Genomic DNA, 18,499 nt, shown 5'->3' on the forward strand with positions numbered 1-18,499 from the left:
CTCATGACGACCTCCACAGGAAAGGAAAACTAAGAGTTAACTGGCTCTCATGAGGACCTCCACAGGAAAGGAAGACCCTGAGTTACCTGGCTCTCATGAGGACCTCCACAGGAAAGGAAGACCCTGAGTTACCTGGCTCTCATGAGGACCTCCACAGGAAAGGAAAACTAAGAGTTACCTCTGCTGCAGAGGATCAGTTCATTAGAGTTAACTGGCTCTCATGAGGACCTCCACAGGAAAGGAAGACTAAGAGTTAACTGGCTCTCATGAGGACCTCCACAGGAAAGAAAGACTAAGAGTTAACTGGCTCTCATGAGGACCTCCACAGGAAAGGAAGACTAAGAGTTACCTCTGCTGCAGAGGATCAGTTCATTAGAGTTAACTTGCTCTCATGAGGACCGCCACAGGAAAGGAAAACTAAGAGTTACCTCTGCTGCAGAGGATCAGTTCATTAGAGTTACCTGGCTCTCATGAGGACCTCCACAGGAAAGGAAAACTAAGAGTTACCTCTGCTGCAGAGGATAAGTTCATTAGAGTTACCAGCCTCAGAAATTGCAGCCCAAATAAATGCTTCACAGAGTTCAAGTAACAGACACATCTCAACATCAACTGTTAAGAGGAGACTGAGTGAATCAGGCCTTCATGGTTGAATTGCTGCAAAGAAATCAATATTAAAGGACACCAATAAGAAGAGACTTGCTTGGGCCAAGAAACATGAGCAATGGACATTATACCGGTGGAATTCTGTCCTTTGGTCTGATGAGTCCAAATTTGAGATTTTTGATTCCAACCGCCGTGTCTTTGTGAGACGCAGAGTAGGCGAACGGATGATCTCTGCATGTGTGGTTCCCACCATGAAGCATGGAGGGGGAGTTGTGATGGTGCTTTGCTGGTGACACTGTCATGATTTTTTTGAATTCAACACTTAACCAGCATGGCTACCACAGCATTCTGCAGCGATACGCCTTCCCATCTGGTAGGCGCTTAATGGTACTATCATTTGTTTTTCAACAGGACAATGACCCAACACACCTTGAGTGCTGCATCAGATGACCTGGCCTCCACTATCACCAGACCTCAACCCAATTTAGATGATTTGGGATGAGTTGGACCGCAGAGTGAAGGAAAAGCAGCCAACAAGAGCTCAGCATATGTGGGAACTTGAAAAAGCATTCCTCATGAAGCTAGTTGAGAGAATGCCAAGAGTGTGCAAAGCTGTCATCAAGGCGAAGGTTGATATGTTTAACACTATTTTGGTTACTACATGATTCCATATGTGTTATTTCATAGTTTTGATGTCTTCACTATTATTCTACAATGTAGAAAAAAAGTAACAAATAAAGAAAAACCCTTGAAAGAGTACGTGTCCAAACATTTGACTGATACTGTAGGTTTTTGCCCACGCATTTAAAGTAAGGATTCTATTGAACAGCATTTCTCTACTATTCTCTGGGTCAGAGGGGTGATAGTGTTGCATTTCTTATGCTGTTAACCATGGCATTCTTTGTATGCATAGTAACTGCTGTGTGGAATGCCATAGATGGTGCACAGCAGTCTCCTGCTGGACCACTGGACGGTGTAAGGAGGGAAAACATGGTTTCCATGACAGCCTCACTGGAGCCCTTGAACCCCTGACATGTGATTTTTGAGCTCTCATGAAGGTTACTGCATCTACCATTCAAGAGTCTCATACCATTGTGAACCCCACAGCTGGTTTGATTGATCGGCTTTTATTGTTGGTCCACTGTAGAGTAAGCTCAGTTAGGGGAAAGACCATAAGCTGTCAATGACTCCCATACTCATCTTCATCTGAACTCTTCCAAACATTTTGAGCGGGGACTTAAACACATCATGTTTCTCTGATGGTACCCCCCAAATGACCATCTGAGCTGGTCTCCATGTAGACAGCAAGGTATTGCTCAATTACCTTCATAAGTCACAGAATTAGTTAAATAAAGTCCAGCTGTGTGCAATCTAAGTGTCACAAGATCAGTCACATGATCTCAGTATATATACACCTGTTCTGAAAGGCCCCAGAGTCTGCAACACCACAAAGCAAGCGGCACCATGAAGACCAAGGTGCTCTCCAAACAGGTCAGGGACAAAGTTATGGAGAAGTACAGATCAGGGTTGGGTTATAAAAATATATCAGAAACTTTGAAATTCCCACAAAGCACCATTAAATCCATTCTTAAAAACTGGAAAGAATATGGCACCACAAGAAACCTGCCAAGAGATGGCCGCCCACCAAAACTCACAGACCAGGCAAGGAGGGCATTAATCAGAGAGGCAACAAAGAGACCAAAGATAACCCTGAAGGAGCTGCAAAGCTCCACAGCAGAGATTGGAGTATCTGTCCATAAGAACACTTTAAGCCGTACGCTCCACGGAGATGGGCTTTACGGAAGAGTGGCCAGACAAACGCCATTGCTTAAAGAAAAAAAACAAGCAAACACATTTGGTGTTTGTCAAAAGGCATGTGGGAGACTCCCCAAACATATGGAAGAAGGTACTCTGGTCAGATGAGACTAAAATATTTTTTTTAGGCCATCAAGAGAAATGCTATGTCAGGTGCAAACCCAATCCCTCTCATCACCCCAAGAACACCATCCAGCATCATGCTGTGGGGATGTTTTTCATCAGCAGGGACTGGGAAACTGGTCAGAAATGAAGGAATGATGGACGGTGCTAAATACGGGGAAATTCTTGAGGGAAACCTGTTTCAGTCTTCCAGAGATTTGAGACTGGGACGGAGGTTCACCTTCCAGCAGGACAATGACCCTAAGCATACTGCTAAAGCAACACTCGAGTGGATTAAGGGGAAATGTAAATGTCTTGGAATGGCCTAGTCAAAGCCCAGACCTCAATCCAATTGAGAATCTGTGGTATGACTTAAAGATTGCTCTACACCAGTGGAACCCATCCAACTTGAAAGAGCTGGAGCAGTTTTGCCTTGAAGAATGGGCAAAAATCCCAGTGGCTAGATGTGCCAAGCGTATAGAGACATACCCCAAGAGACTTGCAGCTGTAATTTCTGAAAAATACAATACAAAGTATTGCCTTTGGGGGGTGGGGTGGGTGAATAGTTATGCACGCTCAAGATTTCAGTTCGTCTTATTTCTTGTTTGTTTCACAATAAAACATATTTTGTATCTTCAAAGTGGTAGGCATGTTGTGTAATTCAAATGATACAACCCCCCCCCCCCAAAAAAAATATATATATATATTTTAATTCCAGGATGAAAGGCAACAAAATAGGAAAAATGCCAGGTGGGTGAATACTTTCGCGAGCCAATGTCGGACCTGTCCATTGATAAATTATTTATGGGCTTGCTCAAACGGAGTTTGACGAATACAACTAGACTGCATGACAGATTGAATATGTACTACTGTACTGCAATGTCATTGGGACCACTGTCAGCCCTCTGATTTCTCAGTGAGGTATGATATACTAACTACACCAGGACGGGCCAGAATCTGTAACATTGTAGGCCTATTTTTGTTTTTCAAACACTTTTTTTCTGGTTACCAAGTAGTTCTCCGCTATAATGCCATGTTAAATGGATTTCATAAAACCAAATAAGCCTTTGATATTCAGTTTTAATAAGGTTGAAATATTATGCAGCCAAACATTTAATATGCCATAATCCCCTACCATTGCAAAATGTCAACATATAACATTCAAAATGACTTATAAACATATACAGTTCCATAAACCTTTATTCATTTTCTCACATTTGCTCCATTTAATATACATTTAACAGCTCCAGAGGCCAGATATCCCCATTTTAGAAATATCATAAATCATGACGAAACATGTCAGACAGTCCAAGACTGGGTCAACATAGTTAAACTACACTACAATTATTTTAGAACATAGTTCTCTTTGAAGCAGAATAGCTACTGTATATGGAGTTCCATGACATGCGGGGTCTACCTTTTTCATCAATGAATTTATTCCACTCTGGTTTTCACGCTCTCTTCCTCTACCTCTTCAATTTTCTCTCCGACGTCTACGTTTCCATCCCTAAATCAGACATGTCGGTTAGAAAATGTCTATATTGTAATGGCATCAAAGTTTTGCTTGACTGCAGTATTTGTCTTCTCTTCACTAAAGACTTTACAACAGTCTCACAGTATTATGTAATGCAACATTGTATATAGAACTATAACACATGGCGTCCGTGGAATTCCAGCTGCAGTGGTATTCCTATTGGCATTAGATATTGTATGACTAAAACTAATTGTTAGTTGGTAGACACTGCAACACAAACTTGTTGTCATTGTAGGTACCTTTTCTCCATGTCACTCTCAACACTTTGGTCATCAACATCGTCATTGTCATCCAATATGAAGACGGGTGCCGTTCCAAACTCTTCTCCCTTTGTTTTGACAAACTGCTCATTCAAACCAGCTTCCCTCAGCTTGTCTCTGTATATACGCTCCGCGTCAGCCTTGGCGTTTTTCTAGAGCAATTCCATCAAAGGCCAGGGAATAGACAAGGTGCACAACAGTAAATAATACAACAGTTGACCGCTTAAAGGCTCTTCTCAAGTGTTTGCAATTCCAGAAAATGAGTTTCCAGGTCAATACAAGCCCATAGTTTACCTGGGACACCTGTTCAAACAGGTAAGGACGGACAGTTACTCTGGCCTTTATATCCTGTAGCTCCTTCTTATACTCTCTCGTCCTTTGCTGGTCGGCCTCCCTACATGTACAGAGCCGCATAAACATTAATTCAACATTAAGTACAGATCAACAACTCTTTAATCAGTCTGTTCTTTTCTGTTTTCATCTGAGGAATTTCCCAGTACTCACCGGTGCTGTTTCAGCTTCTCATGATACACCTCTTTCAGGCTGCTATGAGGGTCCATGACCTTGGCGCGGACAGCCACTGTCTTCTTCATGGCCTGAGACCTCTTCCTATGTCTCCGCATCCACTCTGCACTCTCCTGCTCCTTGCTCTCTTTCTGCTCCACAGACTTTCTGATGGACCAGGGAGAGGACAGGACAGAGATGAGTATGACTATGTCCTGTATCTTTACTTATTGAGACAGACACACCTGATAATGAAGTTCACAGTTCTCCTTTACCTAATGGCCATACAGCGTTTCCTTGCTGCATCTGTAATGTAGGTGGGAAGCGTATCTGTAGACAGCGATGTTAAGCCTCCAAAGGAATTGCTTCTCTTCAAAATGGCACTGACTATGGGTTCCTGAGGACAAAAATAACACAAGGAAACAAAACATTTCCAAAGATACAAAGAGAAATTTCATTTCAAGTTCTATTTGCAGAGTTCTACAGTAAGCTCACCTGTTCTTTTTCAGAGCTGCTTCTGCTTGGTCTTGAAGGCAGAGTTGACGTCCGCAGGTGGAAGGGCTGACACTTGGTAACATTTTTCCTCTCTGCCCTCTTCAGTGATTCCCTCTGAAAGGCCTTGTGCAGCCTGTCAAAATCAGGGACCTGGGAGTTGGTCTTTGGCTGGAAGGTAGGCTTCTGATCCAGGAAGGCCAGAACCTCCTTCTTAGTCCGTTGGGCGGTGCGAGACTCCGGGTTCTCAATATGAGTTTGGTTCTCTATAGGTGCTGTGGACTTCCTCAAAGTCTCCTGGGCCCTCAGCTGGATGCGTACCTTCCTGCGCAACTCCTCCTCTACAGAGCATACAGAATTTAATGAGAAAAAAAAAAGATTTAGGGAGGATTATAATACTTTTATAATACAATTTACTGCACCTAAGCAAGATCTTTGGAGATATATTATTTAGGCAACACACCTTTTAAATGCTCAGAGACAGCATGCTCTTTGATTGCTTTCGGTACTGGTTTCCTGACATTGGTGGCTTTTTGAGACTGTGCCACCGTGCTTATCATTTGCATCAGCTTCTCTCTCTTCTTCTCATCTCTCTCCAGGAAGCTGAAGGGCTTCTGCATGGAGAGCAGGAAGTCCCTCCTCTGTTCATGGCCTTCCTTCCTCTCTTTCTGCCGCACCTGCGTCATCTCATCATAGAGGGGCAAAAACACATGGCCAGGCACAGGAACAGCACGAAACTTCCTCTGACATTCCGCCTCCTCTTTCTCCTCTTTGCTTAGTTGGAGCTGCTCTGTTTCTGTTGGGCCTTGGTGCTGAAGATGTTGTGGTCCTCTGTGTGAAACAGTTGTGGCAGAAGCCCAGGCTGCAGAGGATGTGAAAAACCTCCCTGACTGTCTGAGCTGTGGGGATTTCCTCGAGGTAGACCTCCTACCTGACATCAGTTCAGACATGGAACTGGATTTCCTCGAGGTAGACCTCCTACCTGACATCAGTTCAGACATGGAACTGGATTTCCTCGGTCCCCTACATTTGAGATTGTTTTATTTAACATAGAACATAAGGATATTTGAGACTTACAAAACAAATATATTGTGATAACTTATTTGCATCATTGGGTGACTTGACATACCTGGCCTGAGAGCTGAAAAACTCGTCCAGTTGTCTGTCAGCACTAGACTTCCTGCCAAAGCCTGCTGACAGCATAGAGTTCTGCTGGATCCTTTTCTCAAGGCCCTCTCTCTGTCTCCTCTCTGTCTCCTGCAGCTGCTGCTTGTGGGCCTCCTTCATCTCCTGCAGTTGGTGCTGGAGCAGCAGCTCTGAACTCAGGCCATCCTCCAGGAAAGCCTGCAGGTCAGCCATGTTCCTCTGCTCTTGCATCCTAGCAGCAGTGTGTCCTCCTGAACCCAACATTCACCAAACAGCTATGGAAAGAAGGAAAAAGGGGAAGACATTTTTATATTCCAAAAACACCTCTTCCAAAAACACCTCCCACAGTGAGATAAACCCTTGTTTAGATCAGACATTTTAATTTACACAGAACTATGTCCCACATTTGACCAATTAATGATAATTAATATCATGAAAAGTTATGCAAAACTCCAGCAGCACATGATGTGAGCCTACGCAAGGGTTGCCCTAGCAACCTAACTGCTTCTCCAAAACATTGCCAGAGAAGTCATATTATATGTCTACGTTAACATAGTAGGCTACATGCTATACTGTTTTAGGGCAGAAAATGTGTATTGTTACACAATGCATAACTACAATACATATTGAGATGACAATTTTGGAATAATGTAAAATAGAAAATATAACCTGATGCTCGTGCACTTTAGAACTACAGCATACTTATTCCAGTGGATTATTATAATAATATTTGTCCATTGTTGTCCATCTCTTCTTGCTTCTCTGCTTCACAACAAAGACTGTCATGTATCGACATCATATATTGACTGTTACAAAGTAATAACTTCGAATCATTGGATGATGTTTCGCTACTTGTTGTCAAAGCTAAGATATTTGACTCCACCCCCTGGAACATTCTAATGTTTGATTGGCTGAAGTAAACGCTTGCTGTATCTTGATCTATACCTCAGTCATCTCGATTGGGCACTTCATGTTGACACATTTGTAACACATTTTTTTATTCAAGAAGCGCCTTAACTATTCCTTCTACATTGTCCTCCTGAATAAAAACGTAATTATGTTTAAATATCAATAGCACCAAAGTGCGGACAACTTGTGAAGTGAAACTAGTGCGGTTCCTTTTTCTGATTGGTTGAGCACTACAGGAAGTTCTTGCCTCTTACGTATGTCAAAATATACAACATGGCTGCATTATAGAATGGACACAGCTGCGATTAGTAGGACATATTCAAGGGGAAACATTTCGTTCTGATTCTAAACAATAAGGTTGGAGTTATTTTAAGGGTTAGACGAGTACCACGTCGTTACGTTGTTTTAAAGATGCATAGTCTCACTAAAACGGCACTGTCTTTCAATGGAATCGGGCGGCGGTGTGTTGCCCTGAACCGTTTTTCAGAAACAAGAATCATTTGCAGAGGACTCACGTGCACAGCAGAACACGGGGAACATGAACATGAGCTCTATGATGTCATTATATCTGGAGGAGGGATGGTTGGGACCGCTATGGCTTGTTCTTTAGGTGAGTCGAGGTGATCTGAAGGCTCCCAGTCAAACTGCCCCTATTTGCTCCCCATCTAAAGGAGGAGGAGCCGTCATTCCGCTGCTGGATGCAAATTCTCAGACTTCATCCTCACAACTAAGTTGCAGTTGTGGCTTTGCTGCTGATTTACACCATACAGCATTTGCCTTAGTTCTGTGTTGCTAAACAAGTAAGGTATAATTAAGACAAACATGCAGAGGACCTTTAATTTCTTGTTCTCATGGCACCACTAGTGATGCCAAAATGTAGGCTATATCAATGCTACTCCCACCACAACTTTTAATCTGTCTGTTTATCATTTTGGGCGGAGCATCAATCAATTTCATGCATCCTCGTTATTGTTGACAGGCTTGGATCCAAACTTGGAGGGGAAGAAGATTCTTTTGCTTGAGGCAGGCAACAAGAAAGTGATGGACAAGGTCCCAGACGCCTACAGTACAAGAGTCAGCTCCATCAGCCCGGGCTCTGCCACCCTCCTCAGTGGTACACGACCATATTACGAAACACTATTATCATGTTCCCTGAGAAAGTAATCTCTCTAATGGCATTAGAATCTCTGTTTTCCATTGACCAGCCAATAGCATCAGAAAAATGTAGGGACCTCTCTGCAAACAGATACACATGGCTGCAATAGTATGAGCTTCATAAAGTACAGTAGGGGTGAAGAGTTGTGTGTAGATCGTTTGGTAGTTGTCTATTATTTGTCAGGGTTGGTTTATTGGTTTATCTGTTTGAAAAGAACAGTACATCTTGTCCAATAACAAAAGAGCTCATGTTTAAGTGGCCAGCTTCCTGTCTGATTAAGCCTATTTGTGGTGTGGCTCAGTATAAAAGGTTGTCAGGAAGTAGGTTAGTGATCAGGCCCAGCTTGTCTAGTCACACATGCTTAGCAGGGATCATATCTGGCCTCTAGTCTACATCAATCATTGATAGAATCCTCTCAACTATTATTCATGTCTCCTTGGGTTTTACTTGACACCCTGATGATGTGCTGCATGTCAATAAGGAAGTGAAGGAAGTGATTTGGATACCCATGGCTATGTCAAGCCCAGTTAAATTGACTTGGATGTATACTGAACAAAAATGTAAATGCAACATGCAACCATTTCCAAAATTTTACTGAGTTACAGTTCATATAAGGAATTAGGCCCTAATCTATGGATTTCACATGACTGGGAATACATACACTACATGGTCAAAAGTATGTGGACAGTTGCTGATCGAACATCTAATTACAAAATCATGGGCATTAATATGGAGTTGGTCCCCGTTTTGCTGCTAAAACATCCCCCACTCTTCTGGGAAGGCTTTCCACTAGATTTTGAAACATTCCTGCGGGGATTTTCTTCCATTCAGCAAAACTGATGTTGGGCGATTAGGCCTGGCTCGCAGTCTGCGTTCCAATTCATCCTAAAGGTGTTCGATGGGGTGGGGGTCAGGGCACTGCAGGCCAGTCAAGTTCTTCCACACCGATCTCGACAAACCATTTATGCATGGACCTCGCTTTGTGCACGGGGGCATTATCATGCTGAAACAGGAAAGGGCCTTCCACAAAGTTGGAAGCACAGAATTGTCTAGAATGTATTTGAATGCTGTTGCATTAAGATTTCCCTTCACTGGAACTAAAGAGCCTAGTCCGAACCTTGAAAAACGTCCCTAGACAATTTTTCCCCCACCATCAAACTTTACAGTTGGCACTATGCATTGGGGCTAGTAGCGTTCCCCTGGCATCTGACAAATCTGGGATTGACGATCGGACTCCTAGATGTTGAAGCGTGATTCACTGCTCCATAATCCAATGGTGGCGAGCTTTACACCACTTCAGCCAATGCTTGTCATTGGACACGGTGATCTTAGACTTGTGTGCTGCTGCTCTGCCATGGAAACCCATTTCATGATGCTCCCGGGGAACAGCTCTTGTGCTGTTTGGGAGTTTGGAACTCGGTAGTGAGTTTTGCGACCAAGGACAGATTATTTTTTACATGCTTCAGCACTCGGTGGGTCCCGTTCTGTGAGCTTGTGTGGCCTACCACTTCTCGGCTGAGTCATTGTTGATCCTAGACGTTTCCACTTCACAATAACAGCACTAACAGTTGACCAGGGAAGCTCAATTTTATATATCTGTCAGCAACTGGTGTGGCTAAAATAGCAGAATCCAGTAATTTGAAGGGGTGTGCACATACTTTTGGCCATGTAGTGTATATGGATTTGTTGGTCACAGATACCTTTTTTTTTTAAAGGTAGGGGCGTGGATCAGAACCAGTCAGTATCTGGTGTGACCACCATTCGCTTCGTGCAGCGCGACAAATTTTTTTTGCATAGTGTTGATCAGGCTGTTGATTGTGGCCTGTGGAATGTTGTCCCACTCCTCTTCAATGGCTGTGCGAAGTTGCTGGATATTGGCGGGAATTGGAACATGCTGTTGTATACATCGATCCAGAGCATCCAAAACAATGGGTGATATGTCTGGTGAGTTTGCAGGCCACGGAAGAACCTGGACATTTACAGCTTCCAGAAATTGTATACAAATATTTGCAACATGGGGCCGTGCATTATCATGCTGAACCATGAGGTGATGGCGGCAGATGAATGGCACAACAATGGGCTTCAGGATCTTGTCACGGTATCTCTGTGCATTCAAATTGCCATCGATAAAATTCTATTCTGTTTGTCGCCCGTAGCTTATGCCTGCCTATACAATAACCCCACCGCCATTGACATCAGCAAACGGCTTGCCCACACAACGCCATGCATGTAATCTGCAGTTGTGAGGCCGGTTGGATGTACTGCCAAATATTCTAAAATGACATTGGAGGTGGCTTATGGTAGAGAAATGAACATTAAATTCTCTGGCAACAGCGCTGGTGGACATTCCTGCAGTTAGCATGCCAATCGCAAGGTGCCTCAACTTGAGATGTCTGTGGCATTGTGTTCAGTGACACAACTGCACATTTTAGAGTTTCCTTTTATTGTCCCCAGCACAAGATGTACCTGTGTAATGATCATGCTGTTTAATCAGCTTCTTGATATGCCACACCTGTCAGGTGGGTGGATTATCTTGGCAAAGAATAAATACTCATGAACAGTGATGTAGACAAATTTGTGCTCAACTTTTGAGAGGAATAAGCTTTTCTGTATATGGAACATTTCAGGAATCTTTTACTTCAGTTGATGAAACATGGGACCAACACTTCACATGTTGCATTTATATTTTTGTTGACTTCGCCCACTTGAGTTCTTGTCTCATTTAATCAAACTCCTCTAACAAGTAATTATGGGGCTTTTGCGCCTCATACATAACATTCCTAGATTTGATAGATCTTGTATTCTATTAAAATGTTGTGTGTGCCTTTCAGGTGTTGGTGCATGGGATCACATTATGAACATGAGATGTAAGCCCTATCAGAAGATGCAGGTCAGTTCTTGGAAACTCCAAGCCCTAAAGTTATTTTTTATTGAGAAGCCCATTTAGGTTGTTAGTTATACTGCTATATACTTACTCTCATTCTCCATGCAACAGTAACTTGTTTGGATATAACGTTTTAGGAAAATTGTATCTCCCCTGCCATTTAACCTCTACTCAATCATGTACTTTACAATGCCATTTCCCTCGAGCATGTAATTGTTAACAAAGAAAAAGCAACCCCAATGGCGGTTTAAAACATGCATTTTGTTCATTCCTCTGCCCAATTTATACGTCCTCAGAGGCCATGCAAATGCCAGGGTGCCTCAAACCCCAAAGAACAGGAGGTCAATTTAAAACGATGATCAAAGCTCCCTGGCTTAGTGAAATGTTAGTTTTTTTCCCCTCTGGCCACAATGGCAGAGTATTTATTTATTTAATTAGGATCATATTTAATAAGAAAAATACATCTATTTGGCATCTTCAACTAGGCGTTCATCCCCTGTGTGTACTAATTATAAAGATGAATGTGACAAGCAGGAGGCAGAAGATGGAAGATGACAGGATGTGTGGATGTCAGTAGCAAAGTGACCGTGTTTTACAGCTGTGGGCGCAGGCTGAGTCCCTTCTGTAAGATGTGGTCAGTTTATACCAAAGAAAAAAACACAGGGTTTCTCTCATGGCCAAGGATGTCATCATAAAATGCCATATGGTGATTATGGTGATATACCTCTTCCATAATTCCTTTACTGCTCTGCTCCTGTTTCTGCTTGTTTGTTCGCAGATGCATATTACAAGGATAGAGGAGCAGCGCGTTGAGGTTAACCCCCCCCCCCAAAAAATCTTCATTCACTATCCTAAATAGTTAACTACTGGCTGAAGAAGGAAAATAACCTGAATATTAGTAGGCCATTTCCAATGGTCTCTCTCCTGTCTGGGTGTTAAGGTGGAAAGATAAGCAGGTTTTAAAGCTACCATTTGGGGATTACTCCTAGCAAAGAGGACAATAAGTACATAGCAACACATTCCTTATCAACAGAAGTATATTTTTCTCCAACATAAAAAACTCCTTGGAATTTGCAGTTTGGTTTCATTAAATCTTTCAAGCAGCCAACCACTTGTCACAAGTTGGAAACCCACCACCATTAGTGTTTTTTCGTAGGGTAAAACCCACTACTTTATGGCATGTTGGGGGGGGGAGTAGTTTAGCTGTGTTACTTCTGAATGATAAGGTCTGAGAGAGAGTCCTACATAAGCATAACCACTTCCCTGCGTCACATGAAAAGTCTTTTCATTTACCATCTCAGAAATTATGTGCCTCAATTATGTGTTTTATTTTGACACTCAACTCAACAGTAACCAATATTTACCCGCTCGGTAATGTTAACAAATGTGTTCTGTCGGGCCAAAAATATTGCCATACATCCACATCACAAATGGCATTTCATCGTGCATCAGTAAGCTCCCTAAGTCAACCATAGAACTAGAAGGGTGTTGTTGACCTTTCTAGATCTTAGTTTGGTCATTTAAGGAGTGGCTGCCAAGCTCTGGCTGCAGCTGAACAAATTTGATGTGTTCAGTTCAATTAGGCTGTGGCTCTTTGGCCGGCTTAATATAGGGAATGGGGATGCATTTAAGGATAGAGTTCTTGACCACAGGGATAATTGATTTCTCATTTAGGTTTGGGATGCCTGCTCTGATGCCCTGATTACATTTGATAAGGAGAACCTGCAGGACGAGATGGCATACATTGTGGAGAACAACATCATTGTGGCAGCCCTGACGAAGCAGCTGGAGAATCTCTCTGGTAAGAACAGCAGCGCCACACACAGTCCAGTTGCATTGATGATTTGTCCATGAAACGCTCACTATGCACAAGTAGTGATGTGACTCTCCTGAGAAGAGATCTTGAGTTCATTGACATCCTGTTAATGAGCACTGGGTCTGGCAGCTCATGTTATGTCACCACATTTGTTCCATCCTGTCCCTGTGTTTTGTTTATTTGTATTTTCCCCAGTGTCTGTTTTTAAAGACCAGTGCAGCTCTTGGACACATCCATGTTTTTCCTGCTATTTCAATCAAGTTCCATATTTCCTGTGTGCCAGTTAGTGCACTCCATAGACCGGATGCCATGTAAAGGCACGTGCAGTTGTCCAATGACCTATTTCACATTGACATGTGCTCCCACGCCATTAAGGATGCTAAAGTGCTGACGTTGTGCTGTATTGTTGTTGAAATTAGGCCGACTTTTTGGAGGTTCAGAAATGAAACCTTAGCACTGCCTTGCATCCGACTGTAAAACAGCATATTTATAAATGGGCTTTTCTACATTTTGCATTTTACAGATGTGTGGTTGCAGGCAGCAGGTTTTCCTTAAAGGCATCATGTTGGTCCTCTACTTAATTTTTTCTTCCTTTGGCCATGATGTTTCTCTGCTTCTGAGGCAGTACATGAAAAGCGTGCACTAAAGTTCGCTAGTTTGGTAGTAACTCTGCTCTCCAGTAACTGCAGGCCAATATTTGTCGCTCGTGTTCAGGAACCAGACGGGAACCTCTCCAAGTGGGCAACGCCAAGTGTAATTCCAGATACTTTCATGTTTGGGATGACCGACTACCGATAATTCAAAGAAAGTGGGAGTTTTGGTATAATCCCAGCATGCTGGCAGCAAGCGGAAAGTGTGGAATGGTCTGCTTGTAGATAAACACTATTAATCAATGCTATGCGGCAAGCCAAGACCATTTAAGAAGATTGTCAATGTGAGCTTTGGCAGCTGGTCCCTGCCAGAGAGGCAAACCAGTGGTATTTTACAAGGTGGTTTGTAGATCTTCCACTGCCTTAGTCACTTACAGCCAAACCTTACTCTATTTTTTTCCTTTTTAGAGGAAACAAGTAGCAAAGTCTTTTTAAAATTTATTTTAAATTTAAATTAAATTTATTTTACCTTTTTCCCCAATTTCGTGGTATCCAATTGTTAGTAGCTACTATCTTGTCTTATCGCTACAACTCCCGTACGGGCTCGGGAGAGACGAAGGTTGAAAGTCATGCGTCCTCCAATACACAACCCAAACAAGCCGCACTGCTTCTTAACACAGCGCGCATCCAACCCGGAAGCCAGCTGCACCAATGTATCGGAGGAAACACCGTGCACCTGGCAACCTTGGTTGGCGCGCACTGCGCCCGGCCCGCCACAGGAGTCGCTGGTGCGCGATGAGGCAGGGATATCCCTACCGGCCAAGCCCTCCCTAACGCGGACCACGCTATGCCAATTGTGCGTCGCCCCACGGACCTCCCGGTCGCGGCCGGTTACGACAGAGCCTGGGCGCGAACCCAGAATCTCTGGTGTACAAGTAGCAAAGTCTTGATTAGTGTGACCAATTGTGATGAAAAATACTTACTGGCCCCTTCCTTGTTTAGTGAAAATGATTCTCTGTGGTGAACCCAAAATCCCCTTGGCTCTGCTTTAGACCATTTCCTTTCTCTGTGTTCGGTCTCTCAGATCAGGTGAGGGTCCAGTACAAATCCAAGGTGGTGAAATACACCTGGCCCAAGTCCCACCAGGTAGCTGACGCCATCCCCTGGGTTCAGGTCACCCTGGCCAACGGACAGATTCTTCAAACCAAACTACTGGTCAGTCCATCCTGAGTAGTAACTCTTGAATTTTTTTATGTTTAAATTATTATTTTTTTGCCTTTGACCATAATGCTCTAGGATGTAACTGCTGTGATTGGCTGGTTTGCAGATTGGAGCAGATGGGCCAAATTCGATGGTAAGGCGGGAGGCGGGGATACCCACGGTCACGTGGAATTACGACCAATCAGCTGTTGTGGCTGTCCTGCATCTGTCTGAGGTGAGATTTACATCTTACAACCTGTCTATTTCATCAAGACAAATGGAGGCCATACTAATTGTTATCATGTGTTTCTATAGCCAACAGAGAACAATGTTGCCTGGCAGAGGTTCCTTCCAACAGGCCCCATAGCAATGTTACCAGTAAGTTTGTATCATAGGTTCAAAGTGCAGCTAAGCTCTTTGCTTTTTTCTGTCCCTTAATCTTAACCAACGTTCCCTTCTCTCTTGTGGCTGTAGTTGTCGGACACAGAGAGCTCTCTGGTGTGGTCGACCAGCCACCGCCATGCAGAGGAGCTACTGCAGCTGGATGAGGAGAGCTTCGTGGACTCCATCAACACTGCCTTTGTGAGTCCCGGACTGACCCCACCGAATCAGATAATGATTAGGAACAAGTGCCTTTATACAGCAGAGAAAGAAATGGATTTCTGATACATTTGTATGCGTTATGAATAGTACATTTTATGAACGGAAATCCTCTTGTTACCAACATGCTGCAAGTACACCAATGAACCGGTTAGCCAATGCCAATGGGTGCACTTGTCACTGTTTTCTGTTTACTCTACATCATACATGTAGACAATACCAACGTTTTGCCAGCATAAAGTCGCTTTCCCAAGCCTGCTATTTTTGCTGGTCGTGCCGATGGGGTCACCACGGTTGTCATGCTTGGTTTCAGGCCTGGTTTGCTAATTTAACCTGTGGTCTGCCAGTTGGTCATTACTGCATGGAATGTTTTTTAAACTAAGCTAATTCAACAGCAGGCCTGACCAGCCTCTTCTTTTAATTAGCAAGGGTCCTGTAACGCTGCCAAACCATTTTGTTAGTGGGGAAAAGTACTCTCACTCTGCATTTCTGCTCTAGTTTGTTTCTTTAACTTCTCTCTTCTCTGTCTACCACGCCCCTCTATCTCTCCTGTACCCCTGTCTCTTCCTCTACCTGCTGTTTCTACCTCTCTCTCTTTCGCTCTTCTTCTCTCCCTCCATCTCTTCCTCTCTCTCTCTTTCGCTCTTCTTCTCTCCCTCCATCTCTTCCTCTCTCTCTCTTTCGCTCTTCCTCTCTCCCCCCATCTCTTCCTCTCTCTCTCTCTCTCTCTCTCTCTGTGTCGTCTCTTTCTGCCAGTGGAGTAATGAGAACCACAGTGAGCTGGTGGAGACTGCTGGCTCTCTGTTCCGCACTGCCCTGTCAGTCCTCATGCCATCTGCAGGCTCGGCACGCCAGCTACCGCCCAGCGTGGCCGGGATCGGCCCAAAGAGTCGGATCATGTTCCCCCTGGGCATGGGCCATGCGTCAGAGTACATCAGGCACCGGGTGGCACTCATCGGGTAAATCCCCACTCACCCCTGGGGACACGCCATTATTGAACTTCACATCGGTTTGCTTTAGAAAACTGTGGCTATTGATATTTGACCTGGCATTTTGTAAATGTAAGGATTATATGCCCTTATTCTATGAAGGTATAACAGGATCATATAAAAAAAAGATACTTATCAACTGCAACTGCAAAATTAAAGGTTAATGCCTCTATCCAATTATTTCTGTCTATTTGAAGGGAATGCTTGCTTTGATCCTACCCTGTAGATGAGGTGACTAGATTTACACGGTGGGGGTCTTTATTTTTCTTTGCAGCGATGCAGCACACCGCGTCCACCCTCTAGCTGGCCAGGGAGCCAACCTGGGCTTTGGGGATGTGGCCTGCCTCACTCAGCTCCTGAGCCAGGCGGCCTTTAACGGGAAGGATCTGGGTTAGTGACTACCCTAAACAGACACCAAACACAGTAGCCGTAGCCAGTGGTTTCTCAGAAGCCCAGGCTGGGACGCTTGCTGTTGATCTTGATTATAAAAAGAACAGTCTTTCTTCCAAAGTTTATTTGATGTTTTTTTTCATATAGTTCTTGGCAGAAAGGACAGTTCACAGAAATAGAAATCCTGTTATGTGAATATTTGTATTTGTTCTGAATAGCTCCAATGCAGAAAACGCATTAACAATGTACACAGGTCCAGAAACTCTTTTCTCCATGATTTATTAACCCCTGGTGTTTGGCTCGGCCTGTGTTGTGTTGTGCAGGGGCCATGCAGCACCTGTTGGAATATGAGACAGAGCGCCAGCGACACAACCTGCCCATGATGGCTGCCATCGACCTGATGAAACGACTGTACTCTACTAACGCTGCCCCCATGGTTGTCTTACGCACCTTCGGTCTGCAGGCCACCAATACACTGCCAGCCATGAAAGTTAGTATGCTGTCTCCTCTTTAACCCCGCCTTTCTCAAATGTCATGTCCCTTGTCAAAGTGAACCCACAACACTTGTTCAAGTAGAAGCCATCTCTTCTTCCATTCCCAAGGTTTGGCCACATGTCAGAAGTAAGCCCCACCTTGGCTTCGTTCATGACCTCACCCGATCCTGACCTTTTTTTCTGATTACATGTCTTTTTTACTTCAGCTCTGCCTATAATTTACATGGTTGTCAACTTACTACTACGGCAGCTTAGTTTAGCCCCAAATGTAGTGTTACAGAAAGTGTGTGGGTGGGGTGCAGGGCTGGCCCCGGGGCTGTGTTACAGTGGTGTTGGCTTGTTTTCACACCCCTTTTATTACAGACCGCTGATGTGAAATGGCTTTATTCCCTACTAAGTGATTCAGACCAAAGCAACCGTAAATGGTTGTAAAGGCATTTCTCTCTGGAGACCCAAAGTTATGCTTGACATTTTTCCATATTAAATGTTGAGTTTACAGATCTTGTATACAGAGGTTTGTAGTGCCACTTTTTACACAGATGGGAAAGATGCTAGTCATTGTTTTTTGTAGAACTTGCGAGTGCTATACGTGGCTGTTGGATTCGTGTATTTGTGGAGAGGTATGGATGAATTGACAAAATGGATGTTTAGATTTGTGAGTTCATGTTCTTTCTCTCCAGGCTCAGATCATGGCGTTTGCAAGCAAGTGACACATACACTGGCCCTGCCGTTTCAGTTTGATGGTACGCCAATGATTTGTGAATGGAATGTAAAAGTGTAAATTAATAAAGTTATTTTATGCTCTGTTATTACTAGAACACAGTTATTCCTGCGCGTCTTTCTTTGTGTGAAGATGATTTTGGGGTTTTCCAAGCATTTCCGGGGCAGCAGGTAGTCTAGTGGTTAGATTTTTACAATGATTTTACTTGGCATGTCAGTTAAGAACAAGTTCTTATTTTCAATGATGGCCTAGGACCAGTGGGTTAACTGCCTTGTTCCGGGGCAGAATGACAGA

At 43.7% G+C, this 18,499-nt stretch overlaps 2 protein-coding genes across 4 annotated transcripts; one reads left to right on the plus strand and one right to left on the minus strand.

Moving 5' to 3' along the window:
- Positions 1–3,582: 3,582 nt before the first annotated feature.
- On the minus strand, positions 3,583–7,328 carry fam161b (FAM161 centrosomal protein B). 3 transcript variants are annotated; one of them, XM_020501173.1, is made up of 10 exons: positions 7,126–7,328; positions 6,440–6,731; positions 6,293–6,333; positions 5,774–6,241; positions 5,314–5,651; positions 5,094–5,215; positions 4,819–4,986; positions 4,609–4,708; positions 4,294–4,466; positions 3,583–4,027 (listed from the first exon to the last, which is right to left on the minus strand). In XM_020501173.1, exons 2-10 carry the CDS (start codon positions 6,718–6,720, stop codon positions 3,955–3,957), a joined length of 1,764 nt encoding a protein of 587 aa, XP_020356762.1. In that variant the 5' UTR covers positions 6,721–6,731; positions 7,126–7,328; the 3' UTR covers positions 3,583–3,954. The 3 variants fall into 3 exon arrangements, with proteins under 3 accessions (XP_020356762.1, XP_020356760.1, XP_020356761.1); XM_020501171.1 differs by having other exon boundaries at positions 5,774–6,333; XM_020501172.2 differs by having other exon boundaries at positions 3,703–4,027; positions 5,774–6,333; positions 7,159–7,328.
- Positions 7,329–7,601: 273 nt separating this feature from the next.
- coq6 (coenzyme Q6 monooxygenase) lies at positions 7,602–18,306 on the plus strand. Its single transcript, XM_020501170.2, has 12 exons — positions 7,602–7,975; positions 8,345–8,479; positions 11,353–11,411; positions 13,080–13,206; positions 14,896–15,026; positions 15,139–15,246; positions 15,327–15,389; positions 15,486–15,593; positions 16,368–16,570; positions 16,875–16,990; positions 17,314–17,480; positions 18,165–18,306. Exons 1-12 carry the CDS (start codon positions 7,777–7,779, stop codon positions 18,192–18,194), a joined length of 1,446 nt encoding a protein of 481 aa, XP_020356759.1. The 5' UTR covers positions 7,602–7,776; the 3' UTR covers positions 18,195–18,306.
- Positions 18,307–18,499: the final 193 nt, after the last annotated feature.

This window comes from Oncorhynchus kisutch, linkage group LG14 (assembly GCF_002021735.2).
Source record: "Oncorhynchus kisutch isolate 150728-3 linkage group LG14, Okis_V2, whole genome shotgun sequence".
NCBI lineage: Eukaryota > Metazoa > Chordata > Actinopteri > Salmoniformes > Salmonidae > Oncorhynchus > Oncorhynchus kisutch.